Here is a 15589-nt window from a genome sequence, read left to right as displayed (position 1 = left end):
TGTACTACTGATAATATTTTAGGTAAAGCAGCTCCGTGTATGACTTTATCTTTTTACCTTTTTTTCCTCAATTCACTGATCACTTCTACCACTTTCTTTTATGTGGAACCGCTCCCTGGACACTTTTTATCAGTATACTGCTGCTGGATTATGTGAATTTCTCCTTGGGATTAATAAAGTATCTATCTATCTATCTATCTAATTCTAAGAAAGAGAATTTTAAAAAAATTCATGAAAGAGCCATGGCAGGTGCCATATAAAGTAAATAATGATTCAAAATAGAAATTTCTAGGCACACTGAGCATCACCAAAAGGCAAGTTCTTCTTTGCCTTGGCCTGCATTCAAAACGTTAGAACTTGCTACACACAGAACAATCTAGCCATTTGTATTAACATCACTTAAGTATTTCAATTAACAGCTTAATTAATGTGAACTACCAATTTCAGCCTATGGGTGGAGCTGCAGGCATGCTAGTGTTTGTAACTGCAGAACAACTCTACAGATACAGTATATTACCATAGGTAAAATGAGGAGATAAGCACCAATTAAACAATCAAACTAAATTATAGATAAACATAAATGAATGACATTGTCTTTTGACTTTTCCACATTAAATGTTAAGGACTTCTTTGGAGTTACTGCATGCATATTTTCATCTGTTTGCATTATTTGTTTGCTTTTTGCATTCCTGTTTATTTCTTTGTCCTAGTTTATATTTCATAAGCAAGGCATTATGTTGATTTGACAGTTTCTCTGTTCTAGCATACAATAGTTTTTTTTTCCCTTATCTCTAAGATGTGAAACTAGAGTGACAGTTTTGTAAGTCAGTGACAGGGGTTGAACCACTGATTACGTGCTTTCCAATCTACTCTTATACAGTGTTTTCGGACAGAGACTACTTCACTGGTAGAGTGCTGGTTTAATCAGATTTCTACGATGCTGATTACAGGTGGGAAAAGTGACTGGTTCAAATTTTCATGGTAACACAGTGAAGAAGCAAGTGGCAAGCTTGTGTGTTAAACTTAAGCACCTTAACTTCTGGGGTCTTCTTCCTTACAGATGTCTAAATGAAAATATGCCCAGAAAGTTCTATCTTCAGTGAAGATGTTTTTTATTTAGCATGCAGAATGAGAAGTCAAACAAAAATTAATCTGCACTTTATCAGTTTCATATACTGCTTTGTAGACTTATTTAAAAAATGCATTATTTAAAGTGTCACCGATTCTGTTCATAACTTTTATGGACAGAATATCTAGGCACAGCCAGGGCATTGAGGGGGTCTGGTTAGTGGACTCAGGATTGGGTCACTGCTTTTTGCAGATGATGTTGTCCTGTTTGCTTCATCAGGCCGTGATCTTCAACTCTCTCTGGATCGGTTCGCAGTTGAGTTTGAAGCGCCTGGAATGTGAATCAGCACCTCCAAATCCGAGACCATGGTCCTCAGCCGGAAAAGGGTGGAATGCCCTCTCAGGGTTGGGGGAGAGATCCTGCCCCAAGTGGAGGAGTTAAAGTATCTCGGGGTCTTGTTCACGAGTGAGGGAAGAATGGAGCATGAGATCGACAGGTGGATTGGTGCGGCATCCGCAGTGATGCAGGCTCTGCATCGGTCTGTTGTGACGAAAAAGGAGCTGAGCTATAAGGCAAAGCTCCCAATTTACCAGTCGATCTATGTTCCTACCCTCACCTATGGTTATGAGCTATGGGTAGTGACTGAAAGAATGAGATCGCAAATACAAGCGGCTTAAATGAGTTTCCTCCGCAGGGTGTCTGGGCTTTCCCTTAAAGAAGGGTGAGAAGCTCAGTCATCCGGGAGGGGTTCAGAGTAGAGCTGCTGCTCCTCCGCATTGAGAGGAGTCAGATGAGGTGGCTCGGGCATCTGATCAGGATGCCTACTGGACGCCTCCCTGGTGAGGTGTTCCGGGCACGTCTAACTGGGAGAAGGCCCCAGGGAAAACCCAGGAAATGCTGGAGGGTCTATGTCTCTCAGCTGGCCTGGGAACACCTCGGGATTCGCCCAGAAGAGCTAGAAGTGTCCAGGGAGAGGGAAGTCTGGGTATCTCTGCTCAAGCTGATGCCCCCGCGACCTGATCTCAGATAAGCGGAAGAGGATGGATGGATGGATGATTTAAAGTACCTTTTATATCTATAGTAGTTTAAATTATGTCTTCTATAAAGTGAAGATGATACTCACCAGAATCTGGGCATGTTTTTGGCAATCTGAAAGCACTCAATGCAGCTCAGTGACATTCAAAATAAAAAGTGAATCTCTAATTTTCACCTCAAAGTATGCAGCTTTTAAAAATAAACTTAACCCCTTTCAAAACCATCTTACTACAACCCTCTTGAGACAGCACCCTGAAACTATGAACCACTATCACATAATTACGGTTTTTATATAGGTTTATATCTTAGTTCTTGTCCTGTTAAGGGCTGCAGTGTTAACAGGCTAATAAGGGCAGACCAGACCTCCCACTCCATAGCAATGCCTGCTTCTGCTAACACTACATGAAAGTCTTCTTTATCCTTGATGATTTCCCAAACCTTTGATGTCCACCAGCATGTTTTAGGTCTGCCATGACTGTTTTCAGACCCATTTCTGCCACTGTTATTGGTTGCTACTTTGACTACAAAGTACAAAGGTCTTGTGCAGGCTTTTTTCAGATTTCACATTTATATCCTCCGCCAGGATGCAAGGGAGGCTTATACACATATGAAAATTGAACTAATCAGAAAAAGAGGCATCTGGTTCACTGGAACTAGGACACCTTCAGTACCTCTGTTGATCTGGTGAGTCTATCCAGGGGAAGTCCCAGTGTTCTAAGCCAGCTCAGAATACAACACATTGCACAAATAAACAGACAATACCAGACCTTTGATCAAAGGTGTGCTAGTACCCTGAAAACAATAATGTTCTCCAACATTGTCTTTTTCATGAACAATGCAGGTATAGCAAAGAAAACCAATAACAACTCAGCTTTCAGGCTCTTCCCCTTAATCACATACTTTTATACATCTCTGATAACCTAACTGAGCAGCAAGGTTTTCCAGTAGAACTCATTTCTGAACATCCAGAGACTCCAGTACATTCAGAATTGTGCTGCCAGGATCCTGTTGAGGGTGCGAAAGCATCACCCCAATCCTGAAAACCCTTCACTGGCTCCCTGTCCCACTCAGAATAGAGTAGAAGGTCGTTCTCCTCACCCATCAGTGCATTTATGGACATGCTCCCTTTAACTTACAGGAACTCCTTACCCCTCATACCTCCTCACACACCCTCCACTCTGTACACACCAACACTCTCCAAGTCCCTAGAACCAAGCTTTGCAGTATAGGTGATAGGGCTTTTTCATCTGTGGCGCAGTAACTGTGGAACGCCCTCCCTGACTACCTGAGAGCCCCACAGTTGAGTGATGTTTTTAAACGGAATCTAAAATATCATCTTTTTAGAAAGATATTTTGTTAAAGTATAAATAGATTTTCTTATGTTCTTATTTTTATTTTTTCTCTGCACTTTGAGATTGCTAAAATATAAAGTGCAATATAAATAAAATGTATTATTATTATTATTATTATTATTATTAGTGCTTCATGCCGGTTTCTATTCCTACAGCTTGTCCTTCTACCCACAAGCAGGCACTGTCTCTAAAAATGTTATTCTGTCTTCCCTGGCAATAAGCCATCCAGCTTGCCTCACTCTAACAAGAAACAAAAACCACTAAGTTCACTGTTGGTTATATATTTCAAAAATTAACCAGATTAGAGGTTCTGTTAAGTGACCTCACAGACTGCTGCATCCGTTATTATCAAACTCCTTTGTCCCCAACACATTTCCAAGACACTCTACTTAGGCAAAGGGGCCCACAATGAAAGGGATCTGTGCTACTTCAATCCTGGCCCACAAATCCATTGTCTAATTTCCAAACAATAAGGGTGCTGCCCCATATAACACCAGACTCCAATCTTCCAAATTGTACTATATGTACAGCACTCTGTAGATAACAAAACCATCAAAACCAGATGTGCACCTATTCCTTACCATGACTGTATGTGACCCCAGGGCTTAACGTTCCAGAGTGTGTTATGTCTTTGGTCTGGGCAAGATGTGCCTCTTTTCCTCCTCGTTGGCTCATCCTTCCTGGTGTCAGAGGCGATGTGTCATTGATCATCAAAGCAGCTGAAACAAGCAAACAGTGACAGTTAAGAATACACCAATTCTGCACATCACTCAAGCTTTATTATCTACAGTGAAATATTACAATAAAATAAAATGTTTGTTTTATGGTACCTTTCACAGTGTTCAATATCAGAAACCTGTCTGTCAATATTTATTTAAAAAAAATATCTATCATAGCAGGAAATAGTACTGCATATTGTTACAAAACAATCTCTAAATCAGTATGTTAAGCAGTAGTCATTACCATGTGAAATTATTTGAAGTAGTTTTTAACTGTAGTATAAACAGTACAGTTATAAATTATGGTTTCCATATATATCATTATAAGGAATGAAGAAATTAGTCAGTCACACTAACAATTAAAAATTATATAGATTCTAATTCAAATAAGAAATACAAAACATTCTGCTACATTAGATGTCAAAGCAATTTCATACCCACTTTGATTCTGAATTCCCCAATGGGACAAGCATAACACTTCTTCCAAACCGCACAGCAAGGCTTCTTAATGTTCAGTATTTTGTGCACCTCAAAATTTTTGGAATGACTTATTGGTAGTTTTGTCTGTTTTTAAAGAGGACTTTTATTTTGGTAGTTAAAAGGTTGGATACGATGTCTTGGTATAGAGTATATCCATATAAGGTAATACATCTATCCAATGTTACGTTGATTGTACCAGACTGTTCTTTTATATTGTTTGAAATAAATGAACTGTCAATTTGATTTGTCACCAGACCCGTGTCAATTTCTGCAGTGAGGGCTGCCCTGCATCGAGTTAGTTACTTAACTGAGGTACAACAGATTGGTGACAAGGATTGAGATTGTGGGGCAGCATGAAAATAGCCAATCTTGTTATTGCAGCTGTGGAGGACAGTTTTTCTAACTTTGAATTGAGGCTTGAAAATTTCTTAGTGGCAAATGCAACAAAAATATGGTTGTGTTTTTGATGGAGAAATGGAGTATGTAAAAGGTATCCAGGCCAAACTATATGTATATGAAAAGGATATTCCAAAATTTGGTAAGGCAAGACCTGTGCCCTATGCAATTAGAGATGCAGTGGATAAATAGTTGGACCTGTTAGTACAATAAGGAGTACTGACTCCACTACCTCACGTGTTGTATGCAGAATGGGCAGCTCCAATTGTAAGCATCCTGAAGTCAGATAGGAGTATACATATTTGTGAGGACATTAATATCACCATTAACCCTTGGTTGGATGTAGTTGCCTTTCTACCCCATTCCCCACTCTCAAGATTTGTTTGCAAGACTTGCTAATGGTAAACAGTTTAGTAAAATTTATTTAGCACAAGTATATCAGCAAGTTGAACCAGATAAGGAAAGCAAGGCATATTTAAATATTAATGCACAGAGGTGACTTTTCCAGGTAATCAAATTACCCTATAGAGTAGCCAGCCTAAATACCATAACTTTCCAGCGCATAATGGACACAGTTTTCAGTTTTATAACATTTGAACAGAGTGATCTACTACTGGTATGACATTTTGGTTACTAGACGGGACCAGGAGGAGCACTTAAAGAATCTGGAAGCTATGCTGAATGGGCTAAGGCAATATGGGTTTACGGTTAATTGAAAAAAGCACTCATTCCTTCAGAGTCTAGTGAAGTATTTAGGGCACATAATTGATAGTGAAAGAATAAGGCCTATAAAAGAAAAAACCTGAGGCAAATGAGAGGGCTCCCACATCCCAGAATGAATCAGAACTAAGGTCATGCCTACCTCTAGTGAATTATTATGGAAAATTTATTCCCAACCTTTCTACACCAGAAGGGAGAAAATGGGTGTCGTCAGACCGGGTGCATTGAGCTTTTGTGAAAACCAAACAACTACTGGTTCATTTTGATCTGAGCTTGCCTATGTCCTTAGCCTAAATGGTTCACCCCAAGGTATGGGATCTGTTGTTGCGCACCAGTACATACTATAGATGGCACAGAAAGGGTCATTGCACATGCTTCTCACATACTCAGTAAGGTCAAGCAAAACTATTTGCAGATCGAAAAGGAGGCACTTGCTATTGTTTTCGGGCTATTAAAATTTAATGAATACTTATATGGCAGAAAATTTGAGTTAATGACTGATCACAAGCCCTTAGTCAAAAATTCTGATACAAAAACAATGCCCACTTTAGCTGCTGTGAGATTACAAAGATGGGCATTTATTCGCCATCTTATCAATAAGAGATTCGATTTAAAAATCTGCCAAGCATGGGAATGATGATGCATTATCAAGTTTGCCATTAAAAGAGATTAGTCCATATTCAAGCTTAGAATACAAAGTGTCTTTCTTAGAGGTTCTTCCAGTTTCAGCATCAGATATTGATCAAGGAACAGCTAGAGATTCAATAATAATAATAATTCTTTGCATTTATATAGCGCTTTTCTCACTACTCAAAGCGCTCAGCAATTGCAGGTTAAGGGCCTTGCTCAAGGGCCCAACAGAGCAGAGTCCCTATTGGCATTTATGGGATTCAAGCCGGCAACCTTTCAATTGCCAGTGCAGATCCCTAGCCTCAGAGCCACCACTCCACCTCCGATTCAATATTGAAGGTAAAATTCTACACACTGAGTGGTTGGCCAGAGTATCGATGTTCCAAGACAGAACTTACTGGGGCTGGCCCAGATACAAATGAGGAGAATGGTAGTAATCCCAGAAAAAAATCTTACACCTCTGGCAGAAGTTTCTGAAGAGAGTCTCGGGGCTCGTCCATAACAGATAAGAAAGCCTCCAGAAAGGCTGATGTTAAAATAGTCATTTTGTTTAGTGTCGGAGTGTATGAGAGGAATTTTTGGTTGTTTGTTTTTAAATTTTTATGTGTGCATGGGTTTTCTCAGGGTGTGGCGGTTTCCTCCAACGCTTCAAAGACACTTAGGTCAGGTGAATTGGAGATGTTAAATTGGCTCTAGCGTGTATTTGCCTGATGCTGTGTCCAGGGTTTGTTCCTGCCTTGTGCCCTGTACTAGCTGGGATAGGCTCCACCCCCACCCCAAACCATCTGTCAGTCATTTTCTAACCCATTTTGTCCTAAACATGGTTGGGGGTGGAGGTGGAGCCTATCCCAGCTAGTACAGGGCACAAGGCAGGAACAAACCCTGGACACAGCATCAGGCAAATACACGCTAGAGCCAATTTAACATCTCCAATTCACCTGACCTAAGTGTCTTTGAAGCGTTGGAGGAAACCGCCACACCCTGAGAAAACCCATGCACACATAAGGAAAACAAGCAAACTTCACATAGGGAGGACCAGGGATGTGAATAATGACTGTTATTTTGGCTCAATTGACACTAAAATACATGAAAACTGGCTTAACATTAGTCATCAAAACAAAGCCTAATAAGATATCTCCCTTTCATCAACTATAATTCAAAAAGAATATCGAACTACACTTCATCATCTCAGTTTTTATATTTGGTAATGGTACTCTTTTTGTAGACCGATGCTACCTCAGATAACTGAAAACTGTGATACAATGAATGGCTGCATTTATGTCCAGTCCAACCAATTGATAACTTCTAGTTACACTTGTAAGGATACCACAACACATTTTCTCGACCATTCGCTAAGTGCAGGGAAGGTTAAAAAGGACTAAAGGTATTTAGGCACTCAGTACAGAATTTATGGCCAATATTTTATCAGTTATAAGAGAAGTTTCACAGGTTTGCCTCTGATAATGCAGAACCACAGTTAAATCGGCATTCTACTGTAATACTAAAAAGATTTTAAGTTCATACTTTTAATTCAATAAGACTAGGGGTCCATGCTCGCTTCACTCGCCAACCCCCATGTTTGGTTTTCTGAATACACACTTTTAAGATTTTATTCTTTGAAAAAACCACCTGGTCCATGGTGATTATTTTCCCTTTTTCGAGTAATAATTTCCATTTGTTTGCGCCACTGCGATCTTTACTTTCTTTTTTTTTTTTTATAGTTTCTAATTTTCCTACTTTTATATTCTTTAACTTTCTCCAAGTGTATCACGCCGTTTTTTGGTTTTTTTTTGAGCCTTTCGAATTCCACTGCTTTCTTAATCTCTAACCTGCACTGTATGTGTACAGACCCAACGTTTGTGAACGTCTTTATGAAGTTCTACTTTGTCTTTACTCTCCGTCTTTTAATTCTGAGCCCGCTTGGACATGCTTTTTTTCAATTCCACTTGTTCCGGGCTTACTTTCCTTATTTTTCTGAATTTGCACCTAGATTATTCTTTTTCTTTTATGCTCTTTTTTCCCTCCAACGCTTTTGAGTCTCTTTTCTCTGCGCTGCTTTCTTCTTCGCTTAGTCGTCGACATTTCATTTATAACGTATTGTCTTTATACGCTTTATATGCGCTGACAGCCCTGGATCTATTTGTACAGCCTTTACACGACTGAGTGTTTTGCTGCCCGTGGTCTTTTTTGATATTGGTTGTAAGTAGGGCGTGTCTTGCAAGGATCTCATGTTCTACATCATCGCAAGACAGTCTTGGGTCAATCTCTTGGCACAAAGTCTCATGTTTAAGGTCCCCGCGAGACGAAAGAGATTGGCCACGGAGCGTCTTTTAAGTGTCTTCCGTAATCTTAACATGAAGATCACATCTCGTCTCCCGTCTTTCTCTCCCAGGATTTTTTTTTATAATAGAGAGATAAGTAGTAAAATGGAACTAGAGAAAAAGGTTAATTTTACCATTGCCATTTTGCTTATTTCCATATTTTTAGCACTGTGTTCTTAGACTGAATTTGTTAGTATACTTTCATGATCTTATTCAGGTTTTAGAAAACAAATTTAATCATTCATATGTGCTTATATGAGATAATTATTTTTACCACAATTCATCTGACTTTCTCAAACTCTGTCTTATCTTACATCTATTTGCAACGAGAAGCAAAGCTTTGCTTATTTTCTTGCATCACACTAGTGGAATAAACGGGGTTCTTTATGGAAAAGAGCTATAGAAAGTCAAACAAGTAAATCCCATATTATATATCACATATTATATATCACATTTATTAACATAATTCCTAATGAATTTAAGTTTTCATTCCTAGAGTTTCTGTTACATCAAAAACAAGACAATTACAAGCTGCCATCTATGTCTAGTGTTATATCATTCACTCAAAACTCATTCAAACTATACCTTGCCTTTAAAATGTTAGGCATTTTCCTTTTGTTTACAGTGCATTAATTCCACTCACAAGGGCTTTATCTGATAAAGTGGAATTTAATTACCAAAAACAGCAGCCTGTGAAATTAAATTTAGTTTCAAAGGGCCACACCACAGAATCTCTATGGATTCGTCATAACTGTTTGCTCTGACATGGTGGGGGAGGCAGAAGTGGTGCGTCACCCAGCTTTCAGAAACTTTGATCAAAAATGTTATGGCTTTTCTGTTTTGTTAAGATTATTTTGGGTTTATAGCAGAAGATAAAGGGCAGCTACTTACTTGATGTCCCAAGGTGGTCTTTGATATCTCCATGATGCTGTAGCCACATATTTGCAGGTTTTTAAGTGCAGGGTGGGGGGGGTCGTGAGTTGGTGGTTGTTGGCGAGTGGTTGGTGGAGGATGACACACAGAAGGGAGCCAGTCCAGTCCCCGTGTAGGCAACACATAGAGATATTTTTTAGTACAAAGGAGAAACAGTAAAGGAGAGAAGAGAAAAAAAAATGTGTGTTAGTATATATGACATGCAACAGAACAAAAAAACAATACTGCCCCAACCATCCCTATCCCTTCTTTATTTTTTTACTGAGTACATTGCATTTAGGTTTCAACCAAAGAAGCAGAAAATAAACTAAAAGGAGGCATTTTGTAAAATAAGCCACATGGAATGCTTAAATGTGACTTGGTTACAGGTCAGGTCTGAACTCCGGTCAGAAATTAAGTGCACATCTTTATTTATAAGCAGAGGATGTGTTTCAGAACAAGGGAATGAGGGCATAATGGGGTTTTTTTGAGGTGTGCAGCTTCTTCCTGCCACCACCAAAAATCAGCAGACTATTATGCTAGAAGAAGCAGAGATTATATATGCACAGTACAGTGTGATTACTAAAATTTAGAAAACCAGTAGATGACCTTGCCAACAACAGGGCTGCGGGGATAGTATCCCTTATACTGCAAACTCATCTGGATATCAAGGGATGACATCCAAGGGCCTCACAGAGCCTTGAACAGAAGCATACGCTCACTTACAACAGTCAAGAACAATTCTGTCACTGCACAACACTCAAAAAGTGATGATGACAATACCATGAAAGTGTTTTTACACAGAGAAGTAAAACAGAGAGCAACAGAGATGAAAGACACAATATTAAATTAATGGATAGGGTTCTATGTGAGATGGCCAGATAGATACACTGATAAATATGTAGGGAAAGAAGACAGACAGTCAGATAAATGCAGACAAGACAGATATATAGATAAGCAGATTAATTCTTTTGTTAAATCTGGATGGGTAATTGACTTGCTCTAGTAGCAACATGCAATGTAAAGTCATACATCAAATCACTAAAAGCAGAGGGCAAACAAATACACAAGTACAAGACAAGAACTGCATAAAAATCTACCCATATATTGTATGTTTAAAGCACAGTGAGATTAAATAAATTATGTTACTATGACAATGTGACTATTATATCTACCTACGGTAAAGATGGGTATGATGCAGTCTAATAACTGCGGGGTTAAAAAGAGCTCCAGTAGCAACACTTAGTAAAACAAAGAATGGCAAAAGGTACTCTTGAACAACAAGTCCTGGAGAGGATGGGCAGCATTAGCACTGATGGCCCCAACTTTCTGTAGAATTGATTTCTAAAAGGTTGATGCATGTGAAAGGTTTTCTTTGTGTATTGGAATAACAGTAGGCATTTGAAGAGATGGGAGTATGACCTCTGTTCAAACTGTTACATAATGGGAGAGTGTGTTGAGGGGTTGGCTTTAGATGATCTGCCCTGGAAACTGTATGGTTAAAGTGGACATGCCCATGTGATATCTGTAGATGGCATCTGAAGAGATCATGGAATTTAAAAATATATTTAGGTCTCTTCTTGGAATCCTTAGGCTATGGCCATTGGTTATAAAATGGTGGGTATGACAAAGATTTATAATTAGGACAAATAATTGCTCTTCCTTCACTAGGCACATTCTCATGTGGATAAAAATAATTTGAACAATCAAAAGCTGTAAGTTACTTATGCTAACCCTAAATTTTCTGTTTCTAACAGATTCACCTTGTATTTGATGATGTTAATGTTTTATATTCACTTTTCTTCTTCTGTTCATATTGTGTCACCTTAAATACTTATGAACAGCCTTGAACAAGGGAAAGATGCTATATAGCTAAACTGCATTATTATTATTATTATATTTCACTCTGCAATGAACTGGCACCCTGTGTTATGCTTGATTCTTGCTGGCTGGCATAGGCTCCTGCTATCCCACAACACTAATCAGGATAAAGGGGGTTCAGAACATGGATGGAGGATACATTGTTATGATTACTTTAGTATACTACTCGGTAATTCAGTGTGGTAATACTGTGGAATCAAGTTGGCAGTTGGAAATGGGCAAAAAAAGCAGTGTATCATATAGGATTACAGGGCATATGTTATCTTGACAAGCTAAGGGAATTAAACCTCTTTAGTCTTTATAGCTGTGTGGGGACCTAATACCAACCTTTGGAATTCTCAAAGACCTCTATAATGTTGATCCAGCAAAATACCTACAGTTAATGAATAGTAGTGGAGTCTAAGAAGTGGATTCATTTGAGACAGAAGCTGGGGATTAGTCTTTCACACAAAGAGTTGTGAGAATCAGGAATAAAATGCAGAGTCAGGTAGTTGACACAATTAATAGCACAACATACATCTATTTGCTAACAGAACAAGTTTCATGGCCTGAGTGGACTCTCATTTCTAAAAACATCTTATGTTCTTCTATTGTCTACAGTGTCTTTTTCTTTGTGTGAAACGTTTACACTGCCATCAGCTAATTCTTGTTTACTTATAGGTGGAATTGTTTCCCGTAATAAGCTTCAATGAAAAAAGTGCCATTGGCTGACCTGACATCAATGCCTTTCTCTTCACGGTTCATTTTCAAAGCCTATTAACCTGCATAAAAGATACCTCCTTCTTTGCTATCCCAAAGCCTTGCACTGCCTCTTTTCAAGAACTCTTGCTGCAATTATGTTTCATGAGCATCTATGTTTAAATTATGACCCAATTGATTACCGATACCAAGGTTATTTCAGTTCACAGTGTAACAATCACCATTGATATTTTGCCTCATTCTGCCACTCTCTTGTACCATCCTGGCCATTAATTACTGCTGTCATACAATTTTATTATTTTAACATTGCTCTGCATTATTATCAAGGGTGTATTCTCCTCCTACTTGCCCAAAACAGGCTGGTTTGGTTAACTGGCTCTGTATGAGTGTGTGGCTGTATGTGATAGTGTGCCCTAATATGGGCGATACACCCACCTGTCCATGGCCGATTCCTAATTTGCATACAGAGCTGCTTGGATATGACCCTGCTCCTGGGATACTAATTTTAAATAAGCAGGTTCAGGAAGAGGATGGACAGAAGACACAATATAAAGAATAACTGATTGACTATTGGCTAGATAGAAAGAAAAGAATATTTTGAACAAATGCATACTTAAGACCAAGTAGTAAGGAACAAAGTATTGCACATGGATACTGGAAAAAAGATGGTAAAGGAACATAATGAAGACAGAATAGGAAAGGGAAACTAGTGAAAAGAAATTATACAAAGCTAGACACACGTTTGATTTATAAAACAAAAAACAAACAAGAATTGGAGAGCAACCTGCATCTGAGGCTAGCAGACATTCTCCTCACTGCAAGATGATGGGGTGGTGGTTTGGTGAACAGAGAGAAGAAGAAGAAGACATTGAATTTATATAGCAGATTTCAAGACACTAAAAGCAGTTTCGGCAGAGAAATGCAGCTACTGCAACCACTACCAATGTGCAACATTCACCTGGAGGATGTGATGGGAGCCATTTTGCTTCAGTATGGTCACCACACATCAGCTATCAGGTGGTGAATGGGTGACAGATAGTGAGCCAATAAGGGACAGGGAGTGATTAGGGAGCCAGAATGACTAGGCCATGACGGGCAATTTAATTTAACCAGGATATCAGGAAACATCCAACTCTTTATGAACGATACCCAGGGATTTTTAATAACCACAGAGAGTCAGGACATCTGTTTTACGTCTCGTCCGAAAAACAGCACCAATTTTACCCAGCAACCCAAGGTTTTCCAAGTACTGACTGAGCCCAAACATGCTTAGCTTCAAGTGGATTACCTGATTTGAAGTGCAGGTGGTAAGGCTGCTGCTGACAAGAAAGCACAGGGTATGGGCCAGTATGGCCTTAGAAGGTAGACAGCAGCATGCACTGGCAGGTAATAAACATGTCTAGCCAGAGAAACAGGATGGGACATATTTTTTACATTTACAAGCACTCTTTCTACTGGGTGGTCTAATGGGATTTAGACAAGGACACCTGGCACCTATAAGATGAGAAGATGAATCTGTGGGAATATGTAATGTTCCCCCAGGACAGTAAAAGGCAGGCCACCCAGATGTGTCAAGCAATGGTTGACTCTCCATTCAATTGTGGGCCAATGACAGACTGAGAGTAAGTCAAGAAACTTCCTGGCTAATGGACAGCAGAACAGTCCCCATACTGGCAGAACTTGTACTGGGTGGCCCTTTAAGAGATCAGACAGTGAGAAGGCAGTCTGGAGGGAAGTAATGCTAGAGCGGTGTAGGAACACAAAGGGTTACCTAAGGGGCCTTGCTATTTGTTTTCCTCTAGGTTACATTTACTGAATTTTTTTTTTAATCTAAGGAAAAGACAAAATCCAGATACACATATGCAGTCATCAGATGAGAGGTGCAAATACCATGTATGATATAGGCTATTACAGTTTTAAAATAAGAAATATGAGCAATGGCCTTTGTAATCTTAGATTTACATTGCTACAAGTGTTCTACACCAAAGGAAGTAAACACTTGGACCTAAAAGAAGGTTACCTAATTAGCTGGACAAGTGGCACTTTAAGCAGGTGACATATGAATCAAAAATCACTTCACTACCATAAAAAGCAATGATTCATTGGCTCACGGTGAGGCTATAAGTTGAGCTAATTAGTACTGCATAAAAAACACACGGCCCACGATGCAAACGGTTACTCAGCTGGCACATCAAATGAAGGACTAAAATCTATTCCTCCAGAGAGATAATAATCTCAGGCACAAGGCCAAAGCAAAAATGGACTAGTTCAAGGTGAATGTCCTTGAGCTCAGTCAATGGCAAAACTTGAAATAAATGGTTGAGAAACTTAACAAAGATGGAGCACATCTGCTGACAATGACAGATAAAAATTTGCACACATCCATTTGCTCTAGAATGCACCAAATATCAATGAGAACAAAATAAACATCCATTTAAATATTAGATTTCAGGTTGAGAAAATGAATTTATTATAAAAACATCTGGACAAAAATGTGAATTCAGTATGTTTTTTTTTTACTTCAAAAAGAAATTGGATCCTATATACACAAACTAAAAAAAAAAAGCAATAGTGCATTCACATTTATTACTTTTGATTTTAAATTAAGGCTGACATTATCCAGTTTAACTTGATATAACATGTACCATATAAAGAGTATCAAAGCACAGCAAATTACAGATGCCAAAAAAGGTGCTAAAAACTTGTTTCAATGAATTCATTTTAAAGTAAACCAATTTTTAATCTTGTTAAGGAAATTATATTCTTTCTCTTATATTACAAGCATATCACATTTTTTAAAATATTTTTAAGTCATCTGGGATCAAATTAGAGCTCAGATTCTACAGTTTAACGTGATAAAGGAAATGTCCACCTACTGTTCACATTTACAGAATTTAGATTCAAATATTTTAAAGTAAGAAAAGAGACACAAACATACAATGACCCAGAACTGGCAGACAATTTTCAGATGAGTATAGTATCCCTGGCAGAACTAGACCTGTATTTCACTTTCAGTTTAATTTTTCGGGGCCTGTTTCTACTTATATACTTGTGTTTTCTCTTTTAGTTCTTCTTTACAGAATTATACATACCACATTACAGACGCTTCCATACATTCTGCTACTTTTAAACATCAGCCACACTGCACAGCAGGGTAAATGTGAACAATTGAGAATCCTAACTGTAAAGAACAATAAAAATAGATCTGGACACTGCAATAGTTTGAGAGCCAAAAATGAAAATAAGTCAGAGATAAGGCAGAAACAGCGCTCTCTTGAGTTTGAACAGTTTTGCGATTAGCCCACTCTGGAGTGGCACACAGTAACCTAGGGGCCCCAAAACTGTGAATTACAGATGGAAAAAATAGTGTCAGTC

At 38.6% G+C, this 15589-nt stretch overlaps 1 protein-coding gene across 4 annotated transcripts in view; it reads right to left on the bottom strand.

Annotated features, from left to right (window-relative positions):
• The window catches only part of osbpl8 (oxysterol binding protein-like 8), a 249102-nt gene that overhangs the window by 113152 nt on the left and 120361 nt on the right, over positions 1-15589 (bottom strand). For 3 of the 4 annotated variants that reach the window (XM_039761888.1, XM_039761886.1, XM_039761887.1), the window contains 2 exons: positions 9614-9650; positions 4038-4175 (listed from right to left, as the gene is read on the bottom strand). In XM_039761888.1, coding sequence (XP_039617822.1) covers positions 4038-4175; positions 9614-9650 — 175 coding nt within the window. The remainder of the gene's footprint in view (positions 1-4037; positions 4176-9613; positions 9651-15589) is intronic. The other variant, XM_039761890.1, reaches the window with a different exon arrangement.

The sequence above is a fragment of the Polypterus senegalus genome, chromosome 8, assembly GCF_016835505.1.
Source record: "Polypterus senegalus isolate Bchr_013 chromosome 8, ASM1683550v1, whole genome shotgun sequence".
Taxonomy (NCBI): domain Eukaryota; kingdom Metazoa; phylum Chordata; class Cladistia; order Polypteriformes; family Polypteridae; genus Polypterus; species Polypterus senegalus.
This window is presented reverse-complemented; position numbering and strand designations above follow the sequence as displayed.